At 41.0% G+C, this 27,353-nt stretch overlaps 1 protein-coding gene across 1 annotated transcript in view; it reads right to left on the bottom strand.

Moving 5' to 3' along the window:
• The window catches only part of DENND5A (DENN domain containing 5A), a 64,167-nt gene extending 37,302 nt beyond the window's left edge, over nt 1–26,865 (bottom strand). Inside the window, exons 1-4 of the mRNA XM_014257901.2 lie at nt 26,740–26,865; nt 8,168–8,239; nt 7,458–7,567; nt 6,313–6,973 (exon numbers count right to left, since the gene is read on the bottom strand). Coding sequence (XP_014113376.1) covers nt 6,313–6,973; nt 7,458–7,567; nt 8,168–8,239; nt 26,740–26,845 — 949 coding nt within the window. The 5' untranslated portion in view covers nt 26,846–26,865. The remainder of the gene's footprint in view (nt 1–6,312; nt 6,974–7,457; nt 7,568–8,167; nt 8,240–26,739) is intronic.
• Nucleotides 26,866–27,353: the final 488 nt, after the last annotated feature.

The raw sequence follows: 27,353 nt of genomic DNA, 5'->3' as shown, positions 1-27,353 counted from the left end.
CTGAGCCTTAATGCATGCTAAGTCACTTTCTGCTACCTCTGCCGGGGTCACCAGGAACACCAGTTCGAACACAGAAGCAATACTGTAATCAGCTAAGAAACACATCAGAAATAATTTCTTTTCTCTGTGCTCAGGCCTTTCTATGGAAGCCTTGGATGAAACCCAAGGCATCTGGTATCTCTCAGATAAACATTTTTAAAAAGAGTGTTTAAATGTCTATAAAGCATGCTGTATAGCAGCCAACCCAACAGTGTGACTGAAATAACTATGCAGAAAATGAAAAGGATCAGCTTCATTTAGTCTTTGCAATGTAAAACCAAAGCCTCAATGTAAAAACAACTCATGTCCTCCTAGAACTTAGGAGCAGTGTCAAATGTACCTGTGCAACACACTAAGAGATCTTTTTATTTAGCACTGGTGGCTAGAGCAGTTCACACTGCTGGGCAAACACTGCACCCTCCTCCTCTTTAACTACAGAGTCATCTCTAAAGGTTTTTGAAATCCCATACAGGGGGAAGCAGCACCAGATGTGTGTTCCAATACAGCTGCTGAAATATCCCTACTGCTCTCCAGCTGCCAGGCAGGAAAGGGTATAAAACACTCACACAACTAGGGCAATTCCTACCTTCTGTCAGCCTATAAATACAGCACAAACTGGAGACATAGGATCCTTTTCATGATACTGTAACAACATTCAATTCCAGACAGGAAAGGAGAGGGAGTACACAGAAGAGAAAAAGTCAGTAACCTCTAAATGTGTGTATTAAGGTGTGGGGGTATGCATGTTTTCTCCTTTCACAGAACTATAGACACTGTGAAACTGAAAAAGACACTTGAATGGGCAAGCTCAGGTGCTGAGCTTTCCAAAGCTGTTACACACTGTTACAGAAGGCAGATGAAAACTGCAAGAATAATATTTATTCTAAACACTCTGGAGAAAAATTAAGCTTAACTGTGCACTTCCCATGTTGATGGCTTTGATTCTATCTTTTAGCCAGCCGCCACTCAAGACTTCCGACAGCAGAAAAAAAAAGGCCAAGAAAATCAGTTTCTGGCATTCATGATTAATTTTGTCTGGGGGCAAAGTTGCAGAGTTTGGGGTCTGGAAAGGGCCCCACAACCCAAAAGGAACTCAACACAGGTTTTGCTAACATAACCCGTAATTCTGCGACTTAGGCTTTTGGTTATTAATTTTCATATCAAGCTGTGCTGGTGGAAAAGGTTATTGCATGGACCTACTGTCACTGCCTCACAGCAGATCTACTAAGAAGGACCCTTCAACCAAAACAGATGAGAACAGCTTAAACAGGTTAAAGTTTTTGTCAAAAGCTTATTTGGACTGAAATACCAATGAACATCATCAGCAACACTCCCCTATTCTGCCTGGACACCAGCTTGTGCCTACACATCTATGTATGAGTTTAGAGCTTTAATCACAGCCTGACTGCAAAGAAGTGATGAATTAATGATAAGCTTTGGGAAGAAGAAGATTTTATTCCATACCCTATTTTCTTCAGTTTTAAAAGAAACTTTAAATGTAGCCATAGACACACAAACATTCCAGCTGGCTTGTATTCAGCTTGTTTATCTGGAAGAACAAGTCCTAAAATAGAAACAGTGTTTTCCTACTACACAAAACCCCCTGTCTGATCCTGCTGGATAATTTAAACACAACTTTTCCCTCTGTCATTATGCTAACTTTAGTATCAGCCTTCCAAATTAATTACAAAGTAACATCAATAGTTCAGAATTACTATCTGCTGGGCAGCCACCTCCTGCCACGGAGCTATCTGCAAAAGCAACTCTCTGATCCTGGATATCCACACGGCTTAAGCCATTCCCAAAGATCTGGCCTGCCCAGTTGCAGCCTGCAAGTAACAGTGACTGTATTCTGCTATTGGCAAAAGGCAAGGATAGAGGCAAGAAGCATGAAAACATAAACCAAAATAACTCCTATGTTTTCTTAATTATAGCTACTCAGAGAGGGTATGGAGGGGGTTTGGGGTTTAAAGAAGCAAGCAGCACAGTTCTCGTACCAAAGAATTACAGAAGACTTAAAAATAATAACAACAAAAAGATTAAAAGAGAGAAGAAGTGTTTCAGCAGTGCTGTTGCTCTTGTCCTTGAAATCAGAATGTGCTTATTCTGGTGTCAATGACCTGATCTTTTGGCTTTGTACTGTACACAAGCACTGGTAGGGAAATAATGACATATGACTGGGGCACTGTTAGATGGGAAAGTGCTTAACTGATCACTGTGCAAGGAAAAGAAAACCCACTACTTTTTTAATACAGCCATTTAAGAACACAGAAAAAGCATGATTTGTTATTGTAACTAATTGCTATAAATAAAATACATTATCTCAAAGTGTGTATGCAAAGTTACACAGTAGTATTTATCTGTAGAAGATTAAAAATAAGAAAAGGAATTGAGAGGTCCTGTGCCTGGAAAAAAAGGAACAGGATGTGAAGAAGCTGGCAGCTCAAAGAACCATAATTCCACCTCCCCATTTTCACATTCTACCAGAGAGAAGTCTGTCAAGTGCCTCCAGAAATCCTCTGATTCAGCCAGCTTTAAAACAATTATACAAACACATTTTGGAACGTTTCTTCCTTCTAATCTTCCTCCCTCGTGGATCACAATGAAATACTGTTGTATTTGTCAAGTAACTCACAAGTCACTTAAAAAAACCCTGTAGCTGCAGCAAGAACCAACTGTGGTTAGTAGCAGTGGGGTGAAGCATCTCCTGTTCTATGGCTGAGAGCAGGATTCAAGCAGCAAGGTTCCTAAATCACTGAGGCATAATGACAAAAGTGTCCTATGTAAGAGATCAGAGCTAGGCACCACAGGAGTAATACTGCAGAGACATTAAACTAATACTTTAAATCTCCAGAATTAATATAATTTTAAGCAAGTGAAATAAAGATGGGGAGGAGTGATTCAAAGGCAAAGCAGAAAAGAAACTCTTATTTGTACTGTAAAATGGCAGCAGACAGCTGCTACCCAGAAAATAAAACTGTCCTAGATCACAGTCTGTGGCAGCAGTGCATTACATTTGTCCTTTTTTTGTTTTTAGCTGTTTAGAAAAATCACCTCCAAGCAGATTTCACAGCTGTCTTAACTCAGTACACACTTTCAGAAGAGCTCTAGGTGCTCTCTGAGATAAGGAATAAGTCTGTTTCACAGTTACAAGAGCAACGTAATATGCAGGAATTCAAACCAGCTCCCACAGAGTATCTGACAAGGGCACTTCCCACAGGCCTCCAGCACCGCTGACTCTTTCCAGAGTTCCTCAGCACTGGCTCAGGCATTAGCAGCATCCTCAAATTCCCCCCTCTCTTACAGGCTTCTGACATTTTTCCAAATAGCAGACAGGTCTCTCAACAGGACAATTAAATTGAGGCATTCATTCCCTACACTTGGCTTACAGCAATCCAAAATACACAAGGCTGTGCCAACATAGTGGGACAAAAGAAGAATTTCCAGAAGCATCAAGTCAGAAACCTGTCAAAGGAATGCTAAACCAAAACACTTTCCCTGCCAAGTGAAGTTACTCCTACTCCAAGGACTGACTGAAACTTGAAACACTAAAATAATTTGTTTCAAAAAGGCTTGCACTTGGCAACAAATGCACAGAGACATAACCATGAAAAGGTTTGGGTTGGAAGGGACCTCAAGATCATCTAGTTCCACCAGACCTCCAAGAGGTTTGGGGTTTGGATTTATCTTGGTGGTCCTTCATTATTTTGCGTGTGTTTGTTGTTAGGGTATTTTTTCAAGTAAATCTTACAAATCTGCTGATCCTGACACGTACGGTTCTAAATCTAAATCCACCCAAGGAGTATCATAATCTCATCTGACCTAAGAGAATAAGAAATTATCTCAGTCACCTCAGCTGTCATGGGTTTGAGCACCAAGAGATTTAACAAACTCAAAGGACATTAAAAACTCAGTATTTATATTCTGAAGGACAACCTAGACCTCACATTGGTGTGCATGCAAGAACATGAAAAAGCCTTTACAAAAGTAAAGCAATTTCTAATTCCACTTAGAACTGAGTGCACCATCACCTGTATCTCCACTCAATATTTCCTGTTTTGCAAACAGCAAAAAAACAGATGTTACTCAACCATACTAAAGAATATTAGGAGCATACTCCAGTTGAAAAGAACAGCAGAAGCAAATAAATAGGGAAAAAAAAAAAAAAAGCACAGGGATTAAATCCCTCAGAAAGTCCTTAAGAGAAGCTATGTTTAAAAAAAAAATTGGCTACTATTACTGAGAAGTCACTGCTGCAGCCATTCACCAAACCTGAGGGTAAAAAGTCAGCAAACAGATAACTAAAATTCTTTCTCTACTGGAACAAGACTTTTCAGCCAAAAACTAAGGTGAGAACTTGACAGAGAGACAAGACACCTCCATAATATACAACTCAGCCCAACTCAGCCAAAGCTTGGGGTAAGGCAGGGAAACTGGACAGAAACTGTCCTAACTGATCCCTCATCCCTCTGATCTCCAAACATCTGTGCTTGCAAACAAGAAACTCAAGTGTTCCAGGACTATTTTAAGCTTCTTTAATTAGCCACTGATCAGACACCTTGGAAAGGGCCCAAGACAGAAAGCTGAACCTATTAAAAGGACTTGGAAAGAGAAGCCAGAATACAGTAGACCAGCCCAGAAGAGAGCTGAGCTCCAGCCTGGAACAAAAGAGCACTCACAAGGTGATGGCCTGGAAAGAGCTCCAGCAGCACTGCTCCCACGTGGCAATGCACACGTGGCTGTTCTGTGGAGCTGCCAACCCACCACTGTTCCACCACAGGAATCTCAGACACCTCTACAGGCCAACACAGCCACACCCTCCTTCAGATGGAAGTGCTGGTGTTTGAATCCTCCACTGGTGGGACACAGGTATCCACAGAAACTCTCTCTAAATCTCCAACACATATAAAGATCTAATCCATTTCAGGGGAAACCACAAAAGAAGCTTATCTGCTTGACAAGTATTTCTAGATTTGCTACGAACAATAAGCAGAGCAATTTGTTTTTTAAATCCAAGAAAGTCATCACTACAGAGCTCAGTTAAGTTTTTCTGACTGTGTCTGAATTACTGTGCAGTTTTTCTCTTGCGGTTCACAGTGTCTGTACAATGACACAGCTGTGATATAACACCCTGCTGCCATTACAGACTTTTAATCACCCTGACTGTACACACAAATCCATCCTTGACTTTAGTCTATGCACAGATCTTAACCCACTTAACACAAAATCTGTATTTCATGCTTTGAGAAGGTTTGCTGACAAATATAGGTTATATTTGTAAATAGTTACCATTCGTGTTCTACATATTTCAGTAGCAGCTCAAGGGAAGTAAACACTAAAATTTCAATAAGACCATGGACTAGCCCTGGTTTTGTCTTGGGAGGTCTTTTAGGCTTCTTCACTATTACTATAAAGTAGTGTTCAAAATGTAGGCTGTTCTGTTTAAACCACACCATTCTGAATGGGTGAGTCTGGATTAATGCTAGCCAGCTTGAGACAAAAAAAGAAGGAAAAAAAAAAAGATAGAGAAATTATCTTTTGGCATAATTCCACATACTCTGTTGGAGCAACAGGATGTGGAATAAGAAGACCAGTATCCACAAATTTCAACACAGAAAATAGATGCCACTCCCACACTACTCACTAATTGATAAATGCGATATTTCAGCTCAGTTGCTGCCTACCCTCTTCAGGTTTTAGCTATGTGGCTTCAGCTATAACTGTTTCAAGGCCTTAACAGAGATTAGGGATTTGAGTTCAGACAAAACTTTTTTCAGGTACTTATCTTCTAAAGAAACAACTGAAATGTGACTTTGGGTACTCAAAGAGAAAACTATATTTGCATGATTAACTCTTCTTCAGAACCAGATGAATAATTTACTGTGTATCTTTTCAAAATGCATGGCTATCTCTGCAGAGATAGCAGGGAATTCAGCTGAGCAGCTGGACAGGAATATGGAAGGCAAACTGCTCTATCCAGTAGCACAGTTCCAGAGCCAACAATAGAGGGTCAGCCAAACCACAAATAGAGAAGATTATGTGAAAACCCAGTTTTAAGTGTCTAACAGCAGGAGCCAATGCAACACTCTCCTTACAACTCCAGGGCTTTTCTTTACCTTAAGACCTGCACACAGATCAGCCAGACTGCAATAACATGCTCATGCTACTTTAATGCAACTATTCTGCTGTTTGTGGTGTATTTAGAATTCAAGGCACAGTAAGACCTTGTGCTGGTACAACTACAAGATAAGAAAACAAAACCCAAGTACTCACGCTGTGAATAAAGCAGTATCTGAAACTCCAAAAGGGCACAGGTAAAGAGTTGAACCACATTTTCTACTCCAAGCAATTCAAAAACTTCTTTAACTGGAAAATCAAACAATGGCAGCTCACTGGTGCTTGGCCTCTGGCAGATAATTGGTCCATAAACACCTGAAAATTTCAATGACCTTCCTGCTGGAGGAAGAGGAACCTCATAGAGAATATTGTAGATGTAGCTTTCTAAAGGTAGCGGTGGTGGCTGAGGTGAAGTCACTGCTTGGTGAAGTTGTTCTAGAACTTTCTTACAAGCTTTCATGAAAGACATTGGAGTAATCAGACAAATGCACTTTGAGACATAGAGTGTGTCTCTGCTGATGTCATAGGAGTTAAATCGCTGTAGCTTTGAGACAGAGGTGCCATTGCAGTCCCCAGTGCTGCTGCAGCTCTCCTTGTCGTTGGTGGGGGGAGTATGAAGAATGTCATATTCAGCATTGTGCATATGATACAATGTCTGCATTGCACTGCAGATCTGTTTGCTAGTGACTTCCTCAAAAAACGTGAGAGAAAATCCAAATGTCCGCGAGCCATCTTCACGAGTAATAATAAAAGAGTGGAATTGAGGTTCTCTGGAATCTGCTTGTGTCTTGAAAGCAAGCCCTTTAGGCATACACAGCTACAAAAAAAGGGGAAGGGGAGATAATATCCATTAAAAAACGCTTTTCTCTCCCCCTGCCTGCAGAAGCATTGGTGAAAATGGGATTGAGAATTCACAGACCGCCATCGCATTTCACTTAAAATTCTATTAAGTGTTACATTTCTGCACATTACAGTGATATGGGTCTAAATCAGAAAAATAAAAGGAATGTATCAAAAAGGCTACACGCAATTTCTGTTGAAACTCATAACTATCTTGTTACCAGTCTTGACATTAATAAAATAATAAAATTCAAACCCACATAAAGGAAAGTATTTTTCTGGTCACCAAGATCAGAAACCTGACAGAGAAAACTACTATATTTTATCTAAATTAAGATATACCACATTCTATTAAATGGAAAAATCATGCACACAAAAAAAAAATTCATTAATTGCAGACTAATTTATTTCTCTATTAATTCTCTAGAATGTAAGAAAAAAACCCCAAAAGTGATACTGACCATTCCCACTGCATCCTGATCAAAAGGGTTCCATTCAACATTCTCAGGATAGCGAGCAAGAACTTTGGATTTAAATGTGCGTCTTAACGGAGTCTGTTCAAAGTTTTCCCCTGTAGATGAAAGAAAAACACAGAAGTAAATATTTCATTCCTTTTTTAAGCACAAAGAAGGCCAAAAAGCAGGACATCAGCAGGTAGACGCGAGGATAAGTGAATTAAGGACACATTCCTTCTAAGAGAAACAGAAAATGCAAGACAGTTTGTTAGCATATAGTCAGACTGCAGATATTAGCAAGGATTAGCTTTGTAACATTTCTGTGTCATTAAGTATCTGTGCTTTTCCTTAAGCATGCCAATCTTGAGATTGTGGTCATGACAGCAATTCTCTAAAAACAACTCTTCAGATATTTCAGGTTCTGGTTAAAACATCCTAAAGCTTCAGTTTCAGTGTGATGTTGTCACTGAAGAAAAGCACAAATAGACAAAACGCAAAGATGATGCAACTTTTAGATAGACGTACAAGTGACATCATGAGATCTCTTAATTTCACTTTCAAGACTCAGGAAAAAAAATAACCAGCATTTATTGCAAGAAGTTAGCTGTGAAGGAAGAGTCTAGAAGGTTAGAAGATCAAGAACCACACAAACGCCCATGAAGAGAGTATCAGATGAACAAAGTGCTTATTTTTGTTCCCCACACTTTTTCCTTTACCTTCTGTTGCACTTGAAATGAAACGGCTGCCACCATCTCGGGTTTTAGAGGCCTGTATATACTGGCATAAAGCTATATAACAAATAAAAACAACACTGCATTATACATTTCATACTGTTGACTGCCATCACGTCGCTAACACGTACCAGTAAAAACCATACAAATATCCAGAATTAGCATGCATGACAGTCTACTCCCCTAATATGCTTTATATATATATATACAACTTATACACATTTCTCATTTTACGTACATACTTCTAGAAGATGATCAATATGTGAGAGAAGCTCATTGCTCCTGTACACACAACCAGAATACTGATGCAGTAGGAATAAGTTGCTTGTGAAATTTAAGTTCCACACGTTAACTACAAAATATTCCCAAAGAGCAGATGATGAAACTGACCCCAAGGACAAGATCACTTCAAGGCCTTTAGAGCTGTATGAATTTAAGTGGCATGGTCCAACTTTCCAAAGGTGCAATCCATATGCTAAGTTGGCTGAAAGTCTTGTGTAGAAGCTCTTAAATTTCCTCTAGAGCAATGGCAGTTCATTGTGATAGCACAGAACTTTCTGCAGTAAATATTCTGAGTGTGAGCAGTTGCTTTAAAAAAACCAAAAATGTACAACTGCGTATCTTAAAATAAGCTTAGCTATATTACTAGAATGCAATTAGCTAAATGAGCATGCAGCTGTTGACAGCTGCACTAACAATCAGGCACAATTGCATGAAATCATATGCTTTAAATAAACAGAACTATTTCAGCAACACCTGCAAAAAGAGAAAACACACTCCAACTCCTCTCTTGTTTTCTTACACGCAGCAATTACATGGCAATAGAAATTGATTTCAGAATTGGTTGGGTTTGTTTTGTACTTTCAGAGTAATATTTAAAGTTCAATTTCAAAGCCAAGTTAGAGTCTTTATTTGGCACAACACTTACTTCCACTAAGTAGCCACAGACAGAGATGGTTACAGCACTGTCTCTGCACAACACAGAATCTAACAAATACATTACATCAAAGCAAACAGAATTTCCAGTGAATGCTTAATGAGTTCTTTGACAACTGAGAAGCCTGGAAACTGTGGATTTTCTTTAACTAAGTCTTATCTCAGACAGGGAACTTACCCTGTATCAGGACCTAGGACAGGTCTCGCAATGCTCAAATATTCACATCTATTTTGCCAATTCTCTGGGTTTTAGCACTGAAATTGAAGTAAGAACTGCTTTCATTATTTGTCTGAAAAATCAACAGCTCAGCTAATTTTCATACAAAGCCATTCAGCTACATTATTTATTAATCTGTTCAACTATATCACTCAATAATATCATCGTTCAGAAAGAAAAAAATGTGTATTTGGGAAAATCTGGAACATAGAGAGAGGAATAGTTCGGAAAAAACAGGATACAGCTTCACTGAAATATAACCATCTCATGAAAGTACAGAGCCAAAGACAGAAAAGAGAACAGCATTTCGGCAGCTAAAACAACCATAAAAGAAGAAAACAAGCATTTAAAGAAACTTTCAATCTCCCAGAAAGAAAAATGGACATAATGCCACATATCTACTGGTACAAACATACACTCAAGTGAAGTCAGTCCTCTGTAAAAAGCTTTTAAAAGTATGTCAGGAGATTTAACACACCTACTATTTTCTATATTTACATCTGTGCAGATGATGTAATGTCAACTTTTAGATAATTGAGGAAAAACCTCAGACGTGTACTAAGCTGTTTTGTTCCTTGGCTGTTTTTTTTATCTTCCACATACGCAGAGGAGAGAAAATACACGAAGGCCAAATTTTCTCCTGAACTTGGAAACCACACAGCACAATCACCAAGTTCACCTATGTGCAAGGCTGTACGTGTTTTGAAATTAAAAAGAAAAATTTGTGACTTGAAGACCTATTCATTAACATTATTAACACTGAAAAATACATGATGCTTCTGTTCCCTTATGATTAAAGAAAACCCCAAACCCTAACTGAATGGATGTTTACCTATTTAAAGCAGCCTTGCACCATCTCCTCCCAAGAGACATTCTCACCAACACACTCTTAAATTTTTTAAAGCTGGAGTCTGTCTGTAATTTAATGAAACAACTAAAATTGATTTCTGGAAACCACTGAGTCCTGATTCAGACAGAAACATAAGGCAACCCTGCCAGGCCTTGCTGTCATCCATCAAGGCACTCAGCTGTTGCACAGACACTGCTGATGCCAGAGTAGCCCGTAGCACCCTTCTCTCCAGGCTGCCCTCCTGGAATTCTGGATGCCAGCTCAGCAGGACACTCCTCCTCCCTTCCCCAGCAGCACAGTCTCTCATCTCCAGCTAGGAGAGATGCTCTTTGGAAGAGACTTCATGCTTGGAATACAATACAACAAACTACTGGACCTTCAGACTGAGCCATGCTAGCCCCCAAAGATACTGATGCAAACAAGGCAGGGAATGTCAACAGACAGCTCACCAACATGGGAAAAGTTCAGCCCAGGTGATCTGTGTAACTCCAGGACACTGGACACTCTGTTTTCTTGGCATTACAAGTAATGGGAACCTGAACACCAGTATTTCCAGTGCCTGGGCTCCCCCTTCTCTCCTCTGTAGTGATTTGCACTAGACAGCCATCAGCAGTGGGGAGGGGGGGGAAATCCAAAAACAACTTTTACTTACATCCAGAGGCAAAGAGCAATTAACCCTAAATTTCTAAGTTTACAATCAGCCTCAAACACAGACACCCTGCTACAGCAAAACACCAACTGCAGCACATCTCCAGCCCCAAAAAATAACTAAAGGTTTCAAGATCTGTCTCTGTGTGAATTACAGTCACAGAATTAAAAGGATATTCTGAGTTGGAAAGGACCCACAAGGATTATTGAGTCCAACTCTTAAGTAAATGGTCATACAGGGATCAAGCCACAACCTTCATGTTATGAGCACCATGCTCTAACCAATTGAGCTAATCTTAGTTTCCTTCAATTAGTTGATTAATTCAAGAATAATTGAAATTGTTTTGATGAAAACAGTGAAGAACAATTTTAGCAAATGCAAAAGACTAACCCACCAGCAGAAATGGACAATTGTGTTCTACAACCAGGAAAATGAAGGCCTAAGAGGAGAGAAACTGATAAAAATATGATGTATCCCACAAGTTTAGACAGAAAGCCCCCACACTTAACAACTATCAAAGGACTGCTATCCTATCACACTTTTTGTATGGTTTCTCTCTCTTAGCAGAAGTAATGGCTAGAAAGTACTTTCCTTATCCAAGTTATAGTAAAGAGGTATTTAGAAATTATTTATCTATAAATAATTTATTTCTATTATACAAATTCCATGCAAAAGGGAAACTTTGGGGTTTTTTAATGGAACACGGTATTGCCTGCTGAAGACTAAAAGAGTCTTTCAAATACCATTGAAGTTCCTCACATACACATTTACCACTCGTGTTTGTTATATCAGAGGAAAAGCTCTACAAAAAACAAGATGCAAACTGTCCTACAGACTGCAAAGTAACTACCTTGGACTAGAATCAGAATCAATGCACGAACAGCTACAACTATAAGATTATTTGTCAGGAAACATCAAATGACACATGAAATCTGTAAACACCCAGCAATACTTCAGGAAGTTTCAGGCCAATATCAAACCTTCAAAACAGTAAGAATCCCATTGCATTGTAAATAATAACATGAAAGCACAGAGAAATATAATTTCACCAGGCACAGTACAAATCCACAAGCACTAGTTTAGTGCAGCCCTGGCACTGCACCCAGCAGAGGAAAGACAGTGAAAAAGAGCATCTCAGAATTTCTTTGTCATTGGAAAAAAAACACCCCTTGTGGCATCCCACTCAAAATAGGATCAGTGAAACAATTTGGATTAAAAATAAACAAATAGAAAATAAAGAAAGGGTTAACAAAGATTAACATTTCACTAATCCAGTTCAGCCACACCAACATTTTAATTAGTTCATTGTGATCCTCCAAAACAAGAGGGAAGCAAAAGGTAAACCACAGATGCAGAGGTGGTAAAACTGGTGAGCTGAAGAAAACATGGACTAGAGTTTTAATACCTGCTAACTCCTGAAGCCAGCCCTTTTCCTGAGGCCCAGCTTGCTACCTGCTGGCTCCTGCCATGCCAGGTAATAGATTTTTCAACACCAGCAACCATCACCTGGCTCTGGTAATGCCCTTTGCTTCCTCTCCCACTTTTCACACTTCATCAACCCTCCCCATTAAACATGATAGATCCCTGCTGTCCTGGAGATGGCCGAGCACCTGCCTGCCCATGGGCGGTGGTGGATGAATTCCTGTTTTGTTTTGCTTCACCTATTAAACAATTTTTCGCTGTTTTTATCCCAACTATCCAGCTGTTTTTATCCAAACCTGCATGTTTTCCCACTTTTACACTTCTGGTTTTCTCAGCCATTCCACAGGAGGGGAGTGAGAGGCTCTGTGGGGCTGGACTAAACCACACCACTGTGTAATTTAAGAAGATACGCATAAAAGACTTAAGTTACTAGAGTCAGCTTGCTTATCAAAAGAGAAGTCACCAGCTAGACACAACCTGTGAGGAAGTCTCCTTGGCTGAGGGATGTCCAAGACCACAGAATTGGCCTGGCTCCTCCTGGGCAGGCAGAGCTCAGCTGAGAGCAGTCTCAGACTTCAGTGGGGAACCAACTCAACATTGGTTGAAATCTCACATTAGAGGCAGGTAATTCTCCATCACTTCCCTCTCACATCTTTTCAGTAAACTGAACTTGATGGACTGAATTGTGTGCATAAAGCAAATTACAAACCTGCTCAAGATGACCAGAGAGTTGGAACATGTTAACATTTATTTGGAAGATCCAGCTCAAACCAGCCCCTTTTCACTGCTGCTCTAACAGTCACCTAATACTATCTGCAATGTATGGAACCATGATGGGCTTTCAGTTCTAACTTCAATTACACCATTCTGAAATTATGCTGACCTACATATCTGTAATTTGGACTTCGTAATTACCAGCACATTAGAAGAGCTAATGCATGCACTGCAAGTATCCTACGCTGAACTAACAAGTACACCTAATTTTATCGGTCCCTTCCTGAGTCACCTAACACCAAACGTAAGCCACATCACCACGGAGATCTGTAGTGTATGCTGGAAACCTCCCTGGCTCTCATCTTTATGTTGCTCCCTCTTCTTACCTGTGTCACTTCTCCACCTGTGAGCAGTGGCCAGCAGTGTCTGTGTCTTGATCTGATGAGAATTAGGACTTAGAAACCCATGGAGTTTCCAACCTACCCAGGGTAGCATTGCTTTGGAAGTATCTGCATGAAGCAATCCATATCAGTGGACACGACCTTTTTATAAGATAATAATAAAGGAAAAAAAAGTTCCAGAAACTAAAATATTCAATTCAAAACCTGCAAATGCCATCTACCAAGCTTTCCTCAGCTTTGAGCGGGAATAAAACGAATGAACTCTGAAGATCTAATTTTAGCTCTTTCCTCATTTACCCAGAGAAAAATATGATTCACTGCCTTCTGTATTCCTCTTCAACAGGAAAAAAGAGGGGAAAAAAGGGTCTTCCCAATACAGTAATAAGAAAAATGGTTAAGTTATACAACTTGCAGATTCACCTACTTGTGACCTTGCATAGATGTAACATGTCTCCACATGCATTGCTTACAAATTTCTAATGCAAATTTCTAGGAACACTTGTACATGAGTCTAACAATTCAAATTTCCCTGCTGGCTAGTTTGCTTCTTTGTAGGAATGTTTTTAAACCTGTTAAAATATCTCAGTCATTTTTCTCTGTAAATCCCACACGGTCTTGACAAGTTTCCATTTACATAATAGAACAGTGGCTTAAGTTGTCCTTAATGAGAAAGGGAAAACGTGTTTAAAAAAAAAAGTCAAGGATACTTTGCAAACAAAACCTTTTTTAAGTTGAATAATGGCCTTTTGAACATGCAGTCAATTTACTATTTGGCTTTAATATTTAGAAAGTGACTGCAGTGCTGCAATTCTAAAAATTATGCAAGACTAAGAACCATACGCAAACTTCTCCTTGCATCCCAGCTAGAAAAAAGTGTCTTTGAGGAGCTATCTCAGATGTAGACTAGCTCAATTTTCCCTCTATGACAATTGAGAGCAAGTCAGAAGAGGTTACCCTAGTTACCAGAAGAAGTGCCCCATAAACAAACAAAATGGTGGTGCTAGACTGATTTTAAGGCGTCATTTATACTGCCTCCTTCCTTTGTTCACCGAGTCCACTCATCTGCTCAAAATAATTACAGAACAAAGATCCAGAAAGCTCGACTGGTTCTGATTAAGTGGTTTGCTGCTTCCACCCTGCCAGGCAGCTTCTTTCTTTAAATTCTTGTGATACAGCCTGCTATTAATTCAGTTCATTCTGTCTTGTTCTACATTTATTGTATACATGACATCTTCAAAAATTCTTAGATAGCATGCAATTAAAACATTAACTTTATATTTTCTACATAAAGACACTCTCTGGAATCTTTTTAGCATAGCTTTTTAGAGGCTCCGTATCAATTTCTGCTGTCACTAAAATGAATGTCTTGAACTAAATATAAAACAGCTTCAATATGAAACAGTCATATTGCTGTAATTAACAAATGAAAAAGAACAATGAGAATTTGTAACAGCAACAGAAACTATGAGCCCATACACTTAGGGCAGCTTTCCTGTACTACTCAGCACAGAGAATCCAGAGAAAATGAATTAGGATTGAGAAGACCCTACAGAACATTACAAACATACCCTCTGCTTCTGCACCTTCAGCACCACAGTTCAGAGAATCTGATAATGCTGGGAACCCTCCCAACTCGTGCAGGGTGGAGGACTGGAGACCAAGCTGACCATGACAGCCAAACAGCAGAGGTTTTCACAACTGAGGGCTGCAACGCAAAAGTCAAACAAGGGGATTTGAACAGCACCTGAATTACAAACATCATTCATAGAACAGCCTAATTCTACCCTGCTTCAAATTTAAAAATGCTATATAGCAGAAAGCCATACTTCAGTGTAAACGACCATCACAGATTATTTTAAAAACATCCTCTCTCGTTCTTGGGTTTTGGGTGAGAGCTTTTTAAGCACAAAACCATGCCTGTCAAAGCACCTAACACAAAGAAAAAACCATTTCCAAAGATACAATTTGTCTTAGTTCCAAAGATACAAGTAACACTTAAAATGAAGTTAACCCAAAACTACCATCTAATGCCACAAACAGCAATAGGATTCCCAGCTCAGCCAGCAAACATCCTCAGTACACAAAATAACACTACAGATAATACAATAAATAATTATGCTTATCAAACATAAAATTACTTCAGCTCCAAAATTCATAGTCCAAGTCTAAATAAAAATAGTTGACTGGCAAAACAGATAGTGTGCACACACTTCTGGAATCCACACTCCAGAAAAGATAAAAGTATGGACTAAATAAAGGCAATCTGGGGAGAGGGAGGCACTGGGGGAAAGTGATGGGACATGCACTGAGAGATTTGAGTACTTCATGATTAGTCAGACTGACAGATGACCAGCAGCTGGCCTGGTAACATTGTGAAAGCAAATACAGGTGCTTAAGATACATCAAAGGATGGAAAGACAGTTAAGCCAAGAATCAGTTTCTTAAAATTAAAGGCAAAAGAGTTTGATTAAAAATAAGACTTGCCCTATTTATTTATTAATAAAATATTCTATTTTCAAGTCTTGAGAGAAAAGTGGGATAATCAAACAGGTAATTAAATTATATGGCCTGAACTATAACAGATGTGAAATGAGATGTCAATCTGTTGATTCAATCTAGTCTTTCAAAAATATACAATAAATAATTAAAAAAAAAAAAAAAAAGGAAAAAAAACCCCACCAAAAAAAAACCTAGGCCAAGCCTTCTGCAGAATACCACCATTCTGATTTTTCAGGACACCCTATTATAATATTAAAGAAAAACCCTTTCACTACATACACAGAGAGCTATTAATACAGTAAGAATTAGCCAAGGTTTACTTTTAAAACAGAAAAATTCTCTGATTCCTTCTTTAACAAATATTAAGCCATATAGAAGTGAAGAAATAAAATACCTCTCTACAATGCAGGAAATAAACATTCAAAGTCTGGCAGACTAAGGTAAGAAATTCATTATACAAGATTTCTTGGAATAAAAACCATGAATCCAGAGAAGCTGCAGCTGCCAAATCTGTAAGCAAAAAAACACTCCATCAATAGACAAATGCTTTCAGATTATGACTTGCTTCCTTCCTTCCAGTTCCTCCTCCTTAAACAGAGCTGCACGTATTTCTCATTAGAGAAAACTCCTTTCTCCAGCAAACCTCTTGCTCGGATATACACAAAGAAGAATTCTTCCCTTTTATCCTGAAACACACAAACCCTCTGTCCCACACTCCCTATCTCCCTTCCCCCTTTGGCAAGGCCACCTGGCAAAGCACAAGCTGAAGTGGTGGTTAGACCTCTTAATTTGGTACTGGAATTGGAACTTGAATACTTTTTCAAGCAGGTTAAATTATCCATGAGAAGAACCTTCAGGGTCACTTTCACTTTACTGCAGCACTGCTGTTGAAGCAACTGGAATCAGGTGTTGCAGCCGCTGTCTGTAGCAGCCATCATCCCACTGGATTTGCAATATTGCCACATCTGATTTTCACAGCTGAGACTTCCTCTACAACCTTCATTATAGAAGTTACTGTTCCACTTTCCCTGAGAGAAAACTTTGAAGGCAAAGCAACTTCACTGCTTGCCGTTCTAAAACAAAGGTAAGAATAGATACAAACAAACCGGTATGGATCTCAAGGGCAAGTGAAATGCGTGTGGCTGGAGTGCCATCCTTCCTCTGGGAAATCTGAAGGACTTGGTTTCAAGGAAGTAGGGAAAAAACAAAGAAAATAACCAGTTATAAAGGGCCCTGATTTTTTTTTTTTTTTCCTGTTTCTCATCTAGGGAACCCATCGCTTGTAACAATCCCTTACCCCAATCCAAGGAGAACACACTCCTTTGAACATTCAGCTGACAATAATATCCTTCCTACTGCAGACTTTAAAAAGGTGAGAGAGACAAAAAAGACAGTTAATCCTAAACCTGCTAACTGTTAAAGGTCCTGTTGTTTTCCCATTGTCTTTTGCTTTCCAAAATTCAAGAACGGTAGTGTCTCAAAAAACTGTGACACAAAGAAACTCCCTGTGAAATTAAATAAATAAAGAGGTCATTTTGCTAACTGCATATTCAGTGTAAATTCTCCCAGATACAAATAATTGTTTATTCCTTTGATAGGTAAATTCTTCCAAAGCCCTTCATGGCAAACGAAAATCTAGGAGTTAATAGATACCCTTTCATCATTTAAGTTTCAGCATTCAGCTAGTTGATAACAAAACATATTGCCACACACACTTGGGAATCGTTTCAAATGCTGCAACAATGAATTTAAAGCAACACAGAAAACCAGTTGAGGCCATCTGCATTCTGTGATTGTAAGGTCAGGAAACCAAAAGCTTTTGTTTTTATTGTTCTGGTACCGCTTCAAGGAAGGCAGGAAGAGGTGGGACAAGGAAGTGGCAGGACAGGGTAGTGGCAGAAGAAACCATCAAGAATCTAGCAAAAGTCCTCAGCTTACATCTTTAAAAACATGCTAAATAATTTCCTATTTTTTTTTCTGTACTCATTTGTATGTAATACAGGAAGGCAGATGGACAATATCAAATACAATGTATTTTAGTCAAGACTGTCTAGCAGAAATTTTCAATGAAATGGTCTTAAAACCAGAATTGCTTTAGTAAACCACTTTACTGTTCTAGCCCAAGCAAAAAGACTTACAGAAAGATATTCAGGTCTGTTTCCAACTAAACAACAGAAACAGGCCTCAGAATTTCAATGGAAGGCGTGTTCTCAGCCACGGGGGTCAGGGGGGACACGCTATTTCCATTACACAATAGATCTGGAATATGTGCAACAGAAGACACTAAGAAAGGAAAAGGGTGGCTTACCTTCAGAATAGAACACAATTCTTTTACATGTACTAGAAATATATAACAGAAGTGGAGACAAGCATATTTTAAGCATATTTAATATAGAAACCAGCTGTTCTCATGCTCCCCCCCCTAAGGCTGGCAGATCCAGTGGGACCCTTCAGGAAAGCCTGAGCACAACCATTCCAAACAGCTCTTCCCAACAAGCATGGTCTCCTTTCTCAGTGACACATCCCATCCAGTTAAATGCCCCTACTTTTTGTGCTCCCATAGCCCTCTGGCACTGAGAACTGATGGAAACACATCTGTGTCAAAGCATAAGGATCAAATCTTATCAAAGCACTTGTCCAGTCCTTTAAACAAGTATTTCCTGGATATCACTGAAGTTTTGCATTGAAAAGAAAAAACATATTTTAAAGAACACATGAAGTCTTTCAGCAGGTTTCAATAACATACAGAGGTCAGAAAAATACAGAAAGATCAGCTATACAGTCATTTCAGTCTACCAGTCCTGGCCAGAATGCTTCACTTTACTATCTAACCTTTGAAAATAATGCTTTGCAGTAACTTGCCTTAATAAGGACTGCTCCCTTTCCAAATAAAACAAAAAACATCCAGTAAGAAAGTCAAGTTGCTTGACAGGAGTGATTCCTAATCACAGAAAATTAATCAGATGTGCTGACAGTTTGGTCAACAGATATGACAAACTCCAAAGCTTATCTCTGCTCTGGCTGTATCCTTCCTTACCTCACCACTCATGCCTCCTAAGCTCTCTCCCTTTCACATGTAAGCCTATCAAGCGATCAAGCTCACCTCTCTTGTCTACAAGGCAAGATTCATGTTTGGTAAAAAAAAGCCCTCATGTTTTCAACATGAAAATCTGATCAGCACAAGAAGAACAAAGACCTGAAAACAGAAGTCTCAGGTCCAAGTTAATCACTTACAATTGTGTATCACCACTGTAGTCAAGGTCATAAACAAAGACCTCAGTAAGGACAAAGAGAGACCACAACACCTTCCACTTGGATTGGTCTGCACTGCCATAAAATCTCTGCCAAAAGAATTCTGAGAAACAATTTATACTGGCAAACAGAAATTTTACCAGTCTTCAGCAAAACTTTTGAAGGAGTTACTTCATATTTCAATTTTAAAAGGAGTTTACTTTTCCCAGAGTTTACATTTCCCAGAACCCACACATAAAAGAGACAGAAAGGGACATGACAGCCTTATGCTGGCACCAACCTTGTTGACTTAAGGGACTTATCTTTTCCCCAGTGCAACTCTAATGGCAGCTCAGTAGGACATTGCTGGGCTTGAGGGCCAAAATTAGAAAACAACAATTGGCAAGGGAGCTTGCTGAAAGTAGCAAGGAGTAATAGGAGGAGTAATATATTCAAGTAATATATGCAAACAGTAGAAAAGCTCCTAAAAGTTTATGCCTATATTGCAAAAAAAAAACAACTTTTCCAAACTCACCTGAAGCTATGTGAAAAGTTATCTGTTTCTGTAAAATCAACCTTTTTTCCTCACTCAGATAATGAAATGTTGCTTTCTCTGAAAAGGCTCCTTTTGCCTGCCATGCTGTCTCTAGATTGCTTACTCATGACACAAGATAAAGTTTCTTTCTCAAAATGTTTCAGTATCCATATGCAAATGACTCAGTGCAGATGTACACATTGTACCTGACTGTGGCTGATAGTACAGCCAGTAAAAAAACAAAAGAACACAAATTAAAAAGCCAGTAGTCTACACTTCAGCAGGAAAGTTTTAAACCAATGGGCTCCTGCCCATGAAATCGCAAGTGAAGCAGCATTTTCCTGGAAAGACTAAGAAACATGCCTTGAGCAGAAACGCTCCAAGTAAATTCTACATCATTCAACAGTTCGTGCTGGAATGCTTGATAATTTTTCTGTGCAATAATGTTTTAAGCCTCACAGGGATAGAATTCCAGTTCGCTGCAAACTTGACTACAAACCACAAATCTGAAATGGTTGTCAAGAAATTGAGAGAGTAATTACTGCACAGTGTGCATCAGTAAGTAATTGCTTCTGACACTGTCACTTCATGTGCATCATTTCTGCTACGTGAGCCCCCCAGGTCAGTGGGAATTCAAAAGGTAAGTATGAGAATTCATTACCAAGAACACTCAAGTAGGACTTCCCTAAGTCAAAAGGCAGATAAAAAACAGTTGTGGTGTTTTGTAACCTCAGAATCAACAATTAGAAGAATTTCTAATTGGGAAAAAAGCTATTATTTGCAAATGGCAGTGTTTACCATACAATCCACTCAAGAGCTCTGTGTAGCCTCTCTCCAGCAAAATTAACTGCAAAAATTCCCAAAAACAATGGGAAAAAACAAACTAGCAACAAAAAAATCCCTAATGGACAAAAAGCCAAATGCACCCATGTTTGCATGCCCTGCCTTAGTAAGTTGAAATTCCTATGGCTTTTTTAAAAGGCTTAAAAAACAGAGTTGTAAACTTTAGTTCTTTAGATACTGCTTTAGTACCTTAAATTTATTCTCAAATCAAGATCTTGTAACCTTTCTCCTCCCCCACATGCTGCCAAAGAGCCTTCCAAGTAAACCAAATTTATAACTGAATACAGAAGGGAGACTGAAGAGTTTTTGTGGGTTTTGAGGGGATTATTCCATAAAGCACACAGCTCAATTGACCTAAAATACCAATATGATAATGACAAGATTGGCATTACAGAAATATCACCAATAAACTGTGGCTTCAGATGTAGTTCAGCAAAGTACAGCTGCTTCCCTCTTACATCAGGCTCTGCCATTCTTTATTCTACATATCAGCTACCCTAACACGTCTGCCTCAGTTCCCAAAGAGACAAAAGACCTTTTTGGCACTCTAACATGTCAAACAGTTCCAGCTTCTTGGGAAAAGATAGAGGGGGTAGGGAAGAGTGGAATAAGCTATTATCTGGATTAAAAGGTTTCCCATGTGCCCATGTAACCCCAGCCAAAAGCTGTTGCTATCTGCTGCCTGTCCACAGTGACCTGTGTGAAACAAGGTGTGCTGTGAGCCTTGGGGCCACTGCAGGGGCCTCCCACAGAGGGAACACCTTGTCAGCAATCCCAGGAAAGCAAAGGAACTGCAAAAGCTCCCTTTCAGCTTCAGAATGAATCTCCAAGGGAAGAGGCACCCTTTGGAAATTGTGGGAAGCTTGCATGGATACCATCCACATGGACAAAGAGAGGAAGAAGGGGGGAAGAAAAACACCAAAAACGAAACCCTACAATCACAGAACGATTCAGCCTTTGGTAAAATCAATCAATAGTTCCCACCAATTCAATGAAATTCTGCAGCAAGTGTTGGTACCACCACTACACCAAAGACAGAGGAATTTACTCACATGCTGTATTTACCCAAGGAAAAAACGGTACTGCAGAAGGGCTCCACTGCAAAAATCACAGCTGGCTCCAGCCCCAAATGTCTTAATTCTGAGATTAAAATGCCTAACAGAAGAAACTACAAAACAGGTCAAATGTCAGTCAGGAAATTATATCTGCTGATTTAAATTAAATTGTCTTCTTCCTCCTCTTTCCTTTTAGATACCCCTTAGAAATACCTTTGCAGCAAAATAAAAGTCTGCAAGTATTTAAGTGTGTTGAACTTGGAAATGCACACAGGTGCTGATAACAGCCTTACTTCATGGACTACCACAATGGAACTACTAAATTAATTCCAAAACACTAAACAATTTATTGTCTTACATATGTGGCCACTGCCTTCAATCATGTCATCACACACATTTTTTTTAAAGTTTATATTGATACAGAATTCCATTAAAACAACCCCTAACAATGCATGAAGATAAGGTGTCATTTTAAATTTGAGGCAAACAAAATAGAAGAATAATGACACTTCAATTACCAAGAGAGAAATGAGGTGAGACAAGGTTTCTGATTTTCTGGTGAGGAGAAACACTTTCTCTAATATGAGATTGTCAGGATAATTTTGAGTGGAGCTAGGTGAATATTATAGAGCAGGTATCACCTTCTTTTCACACACCAGCAGTAATCAAGGGGCTCCGGTGGCAGCACAGAGATGCTTTACTCATAACCAGTCATGTTATGCTACTTAATCTACATGCACAGAGATCTTGCCTCAACACCATTAAAAAGAAAATGCAAAAAAAAGGGTATGACAGAGGAAGAATCATTAAAATTGTATCACATCATCATATAAGAGAGTGAAAGCAGATCTAATGTGAACTCTGAAAAGGCTGATGAAGGGTCTCTACAGGAAAGATACTTCCTGCACAAATGGGCTTCACCTAACACTGTTTTCATTCTCCTCTAAGGATGAAGCATGATCAGGTGGACACCTCAAAGCACCTCCATGATAAGGATTTGAGCAAAGGAACACAAGTCCATCTACTGAATAAAGTAACTTTTGGATCAAACCTTTAAAAAACAGTTCAAACTGGGAAGAAAGGCAGGAAAAAAAGTACAGGTGACAGATTAGTCATTGGTCTTACTCTTCTTATTTTAAAAACAATCCTATTACTAAATCACCAATCTTTTCTTCACAGATCATAGACTTTTTTTTCTTTACACTATTTCTCCTTTGTAACATTGCTATTTCTGAAATAACTATTATCATCTTTATGATACAACATTCAAGACTACCAAGATACGTTCAACAGAAGATTTTTAATTAGAACATGAGTTCCAGATATTTGGGTCTGAGTTCTGTATTTTGTAAAAGCAACCCCAAGACTACAATTTCACATAAGCGTAAGGCAATGGCAAGTTGATGCTTTGCTTTGCATAATAAACAAACTCTGTTGACAAGTGATTGCTAAAAGCTTAACACATCACAGAGGAGGAAAAGAAAATAAAATCCTTTTGTTTCATGCTCTTTTCCACTAAAATCCCAACAGTTCCATATAGTGCAAGGTTTCCCACCATCATTCAGATCACATCTGATTAACTCAACAGATAGAAGACTCCAGCTGAAAGATGAGCCTCAGCTTCATTCTCATTACCTTTCCAGGGCACAGTCGTACAATCTAAATTAAGAAATCCTATCTCAATGTTGCAGCATTACAATACCTTATATTACATACAGTAGATTTTTGGTGATGTATTTCATCATTTCCAGGCAGTCACCACGATGACCAAACGCCAGCAAGGTGCCCTTGCTCCAAAGAAAGCCAGTGGTACCCTGGAGTGCATTAGTCAAAAATATTGCCAGCAGGCTAAGGGAGGTGATCCTGCCCTGGAGGAGCCACAGCTGGAATGCTGTGCCCAGTTCTGTGCTCCTCAGCACAGGGCAGGCATGGACACGGTGGAGAGAGTGCAGCAAGGGGCCACAAACATGAATAAGGGACAGGAGGAAAGGCTGAGAGAGCTGGGACTGTTTCGCCTGCAGAACAGAAAAGCTCAGGGGAGAATCTTACCAGTGTATATAAATACCTAAAAGAAAGTGAAGAGATGATGGAGACAGGCTGTATCCCGTGCCAGAACCAGAGGTAACAGGCACAAACCAAAATGCAAGAGGTTCCATCCAAACATCAGGACACACCTTCTCAAGTGAGGGTAACTGAGCACTGGCACAGGTTGCACAGGGAGGTTGTGGAGTCTCCATTTTTGGTGATACCCAAAATCACCTGGACATTGTTCTGGGCAACTGGTCTTAGACTGGCCCTGCATCAGCAGCAGGGCTGGACCTGACAACTGCCAAAAGTCCCTTCCCAACCTCAACCCTTCTGTGGTTTTCTGTGTGAAGGAAATTTACCTGTGACAGACCGCAGCAGTGTAATGAAAAATTTCTGTCATCACTTCTGGTGTATCAACACCATCTGGAAACATGGAAGCGCACCACAGTTCCTCTCTCATCCAGCTTAACAGCTGGAGCTTAAGCTTCATCCAGTGCTGGGGTTTTTGTTTTGTTTTACTACCACCTAGCAAATATTTTCCATGTCCTTTAGCAAGTCCCCCGGTGGGAACACAATCATCAAAAAAAGAATGGATGCCCAGAATTGAATTTAGGAATTAAAATATGTAGCAATAGAGATTCTTTATCCTGTGCTAACTACAAGTCCTAAATACAGGATTTCTCGCTGCATTAATAGAAAACAAACATATATACATATTCTGTGCCTCTTCCATCAGCCAGCCAACTTTCTCAGGAAAAAGCATTACAGCTGCGCTATTCAGTTAGCTTCCAACATACAAAAGGAAAACGCCATCAGAGGTGTCTCTTCAAACAAAGTAACTAGACCAAGCATCAATCCCTGAGCTCATGCCTCATCTACAAGTCTGCAGAAAACGCTGTACCACGATATTAAGGCCGAACACCTGAAACGCGCGGCTCCACGAGCCTGCCGAGAACAAAGTGTGCCGGCAGCACCCCCGGAGGCCGTGGCAGCGGCTCCCTGCGGCGGAGGGGTGGCGATGACATCATGCCGGGCTGGAAGCGGCAGCCCTGGCGCAGGAGAGCCCCGGAGGGACCCGCCGTGCCCGACCCGGCCCCGCAGCCCCGGCCCCGCAGCCCCGGCCCCGCAGCCCCGGCCCCGCAGCCCCGGCCCCGCAGCCCCGGCCCCGCAGCCCCGGCCCCGCAGCCCCGGCCCCGCAGCCCCGGCCCCGCTCCCAACAATGGGCACTTATGAAGCCAATTGTTTCAACAGTAGGACGATTCAGAAGCTATTTTGCAGCGCAGAAATCAGAGGGAGAGGGGGAAAAAACACAGGGCACAATGACCCTTTCATTCAAACAAGAAAGGCTTCCAGGAAGTACAAAGTGTTTCCAAGCTTTATCCAAAAGCCACTGAAATCTACAGAGGCTCTCTCCATTTTTATCAGTGGACACTGGAGGAGACTATAACGCAAGACACATTTTGAAAGCATTATCAGTCACACTATCATGCATTATTAATAACACAACAAACTCAAGAAAACGCACCCGAATTCCACCTAGCCCTTATGCTGTGACATTAGCTGAAATTTCCCCCCTTCTTTTAAAATCTTTTCTCAAATCACATAAAAATCTGTCTCCCCCAACCTCACACCTTGTCACAAGTAACACCATTCCAGAACGATGGTGGAGCAGCAGAGACCAGGACATATCACACGCTACAGTTTTATACACTACAGATGCAGTCCTTGACCAAGAAAGCAAATACAGAAAGAACATCATGCTCCAGCTTTCAGACCTGCACACTCTGACATAATATTTTTTAAAAGGCACTGATATCTTCCAGTTTACTATTAGCTAGCCCAAAGTAATGCACTGCTGGTTTTAGATTGAATTATGTGAGGAGAATTATTCATGTGACTATCAAGAACAGGGAGCATTACTGAGTGTGTTTTGCACCACATTCCACAAATAGGTTTACAGCAAATTAATCACAAAATTAACATATTGTTGTTTTTGATCTATAAACTTCATTTATTTGTCATCTCGTTTTAAAAAACCTTCACATATCTCTCAATGAAATTGCATTGCATTTTGTTCTCTTAGATTTCTTAAATCAATACTGTAATTTGCAGTGCCTCAAGTCTCAAACTGTAGCCTACAGTCACTTTAACATTAGACAAACATAAATTCTCTTAGGGTAAGGTACTGCTCAGCCTGAGGGACAGATAAGAAATTTTGTTTGAAGATATTAAATGAAAAAGTTTAGAAGAGCCCAATGCAAGAAGTCAGTTCTAATAACACGAATTCCACTCTATTACGAACAAGAATTTATTTAGCAATGAACAGCTTAAATGCAATGATGTAAAAAAAACCCATGACACCTTATAAAAGTGAACTAACAAAAAAAAAATCGAGGTTGAGGGCGAGAGAATGTATTACTGGTCAAGTTCAGAGCTAAAATACACAGAATCAGCTGATGTTAGGTCAGGTTTTCACCACCACATTCCTTCATCTTTCCGAAGAGTTAGAGATGCTAAGCAACACTGATTTAACTGAGGCCAGTACAGTAAGACTAAAGCTGAAGCGAGGTGCTGCTAAAACACAGAACTGATTTTAACGTTAAAAACACTGGTATGACAACAGTGGTGTAGTCTAGACTGATACGGTTTAGTTGTGTATTTGGTGTGAACATTCTCACCTAACAGCAGAATAATCACTTCCTAATCCGATTTCTTTTCGGATACTGCCGCAAGAGAATTCTTATCCTGTGCTACAAAAAAAAGTTAACACTGAACACGCAAATTATCTTCGCTTCCTCTCCCAAATCCGACTCCTTAAGAGCGCCTGTGTGTCTCAAATGCCTGGCTAAAGTTGATACACGCAACGCGGCTCCGAAGACAGCGCAGGACATCGCCGCCGAGGCTGAGACGATCTAACGCGATGCCACCGCACCGAAACACCGCGCTCTGGCCGGCCCGTCTCACGGCGCTGCCTTGCCGGGCTTTTGGGGACTTCGGTCACTTGTACCGATCCCGGTCCGTGCCCAGCCGGGCACTCCCGCATGCCCGGGGCTCCCGGCGGGGCACGGGCTCCCAAAGCAGCGCCCGGGGCTCCCGGCGGAGTGAGCGGGCAGCGGCGCGGGCGAGCAGCGCGACGGGACCCCGCCGCCCCCGCTCCCAGCACCGCCGGCCACTCACCGGAGAGCTCGTCCGGCTCCAGCCCGGTCTCGGTGTCCAGCCCGCAGATGACGAAGTAGTCGGCGAAGCGGCCGGGTGCCGAGGAGCCGCCGCCGCTGCCGCTCATGCTGCAGGGCGAGGGGCGCGCGGGGCTCCGCGGGGGCGGGGCCGGGCGGCGCCGGGAGCGCGGCCGGGATCTCCGGCTGCGCCCGCCGCCTCCATGGCGGCGCGGGGCGGGCGGCGCCGCGCGGCATTCTGGGAACGGCCCCCGCCGCTCTCTGAGGGGGGGGCGGCCCGGCAGCGCGCCGCAACGTCGCGCATGCGCCCTGCGCGCGGGGTGACGTCATGCTGCTGCTGCTGGCGCTGCTGCTCGCGCCGGGGCTGCCTGAGGGGCGGCCATGGCGGGCGGTCACGGCCGTGCCCCGGCGGAACTGCGGGACGGGCTCTGGTCCCTCCGCAGGCACAGAATCGGGGGATAGGGCAGGCTGGAAGAGACCATAGCGGGTCGTCTGCTCCGAACTCCCTGCTCAAGCAGGGTCATTCCAGAGCACATGGCACAGGGTTCTGTCCTGACCGTTCTTGAATATCTCCGGTGACGGAGACCCCACACCCTCTGTGGGCAGCCTGTTCAGTGC

Source organism: Pseudopodoces humilis, chromosome 7 (genome assembly GCF_049639895.1).
Source record: "Pseudopodoces humilis isolate 2021_Gansu_Grassland_sample_001 chromosome 7, ASM4963989v1, whole genome shotgun sequence".
In the NCBI taxonomy this organism is placed as follows: Eukaryota; Metazoa; Chordata; class Aves; order Passeriformes; family Paridae; genus Pseudopodoces; species Pseudopodoces humilis.
The sequence above is the reverse complement of the archived record's forward strand: the minus strand, read 5'-3'. Positions and strand labels throughout refer to the sequence as shown.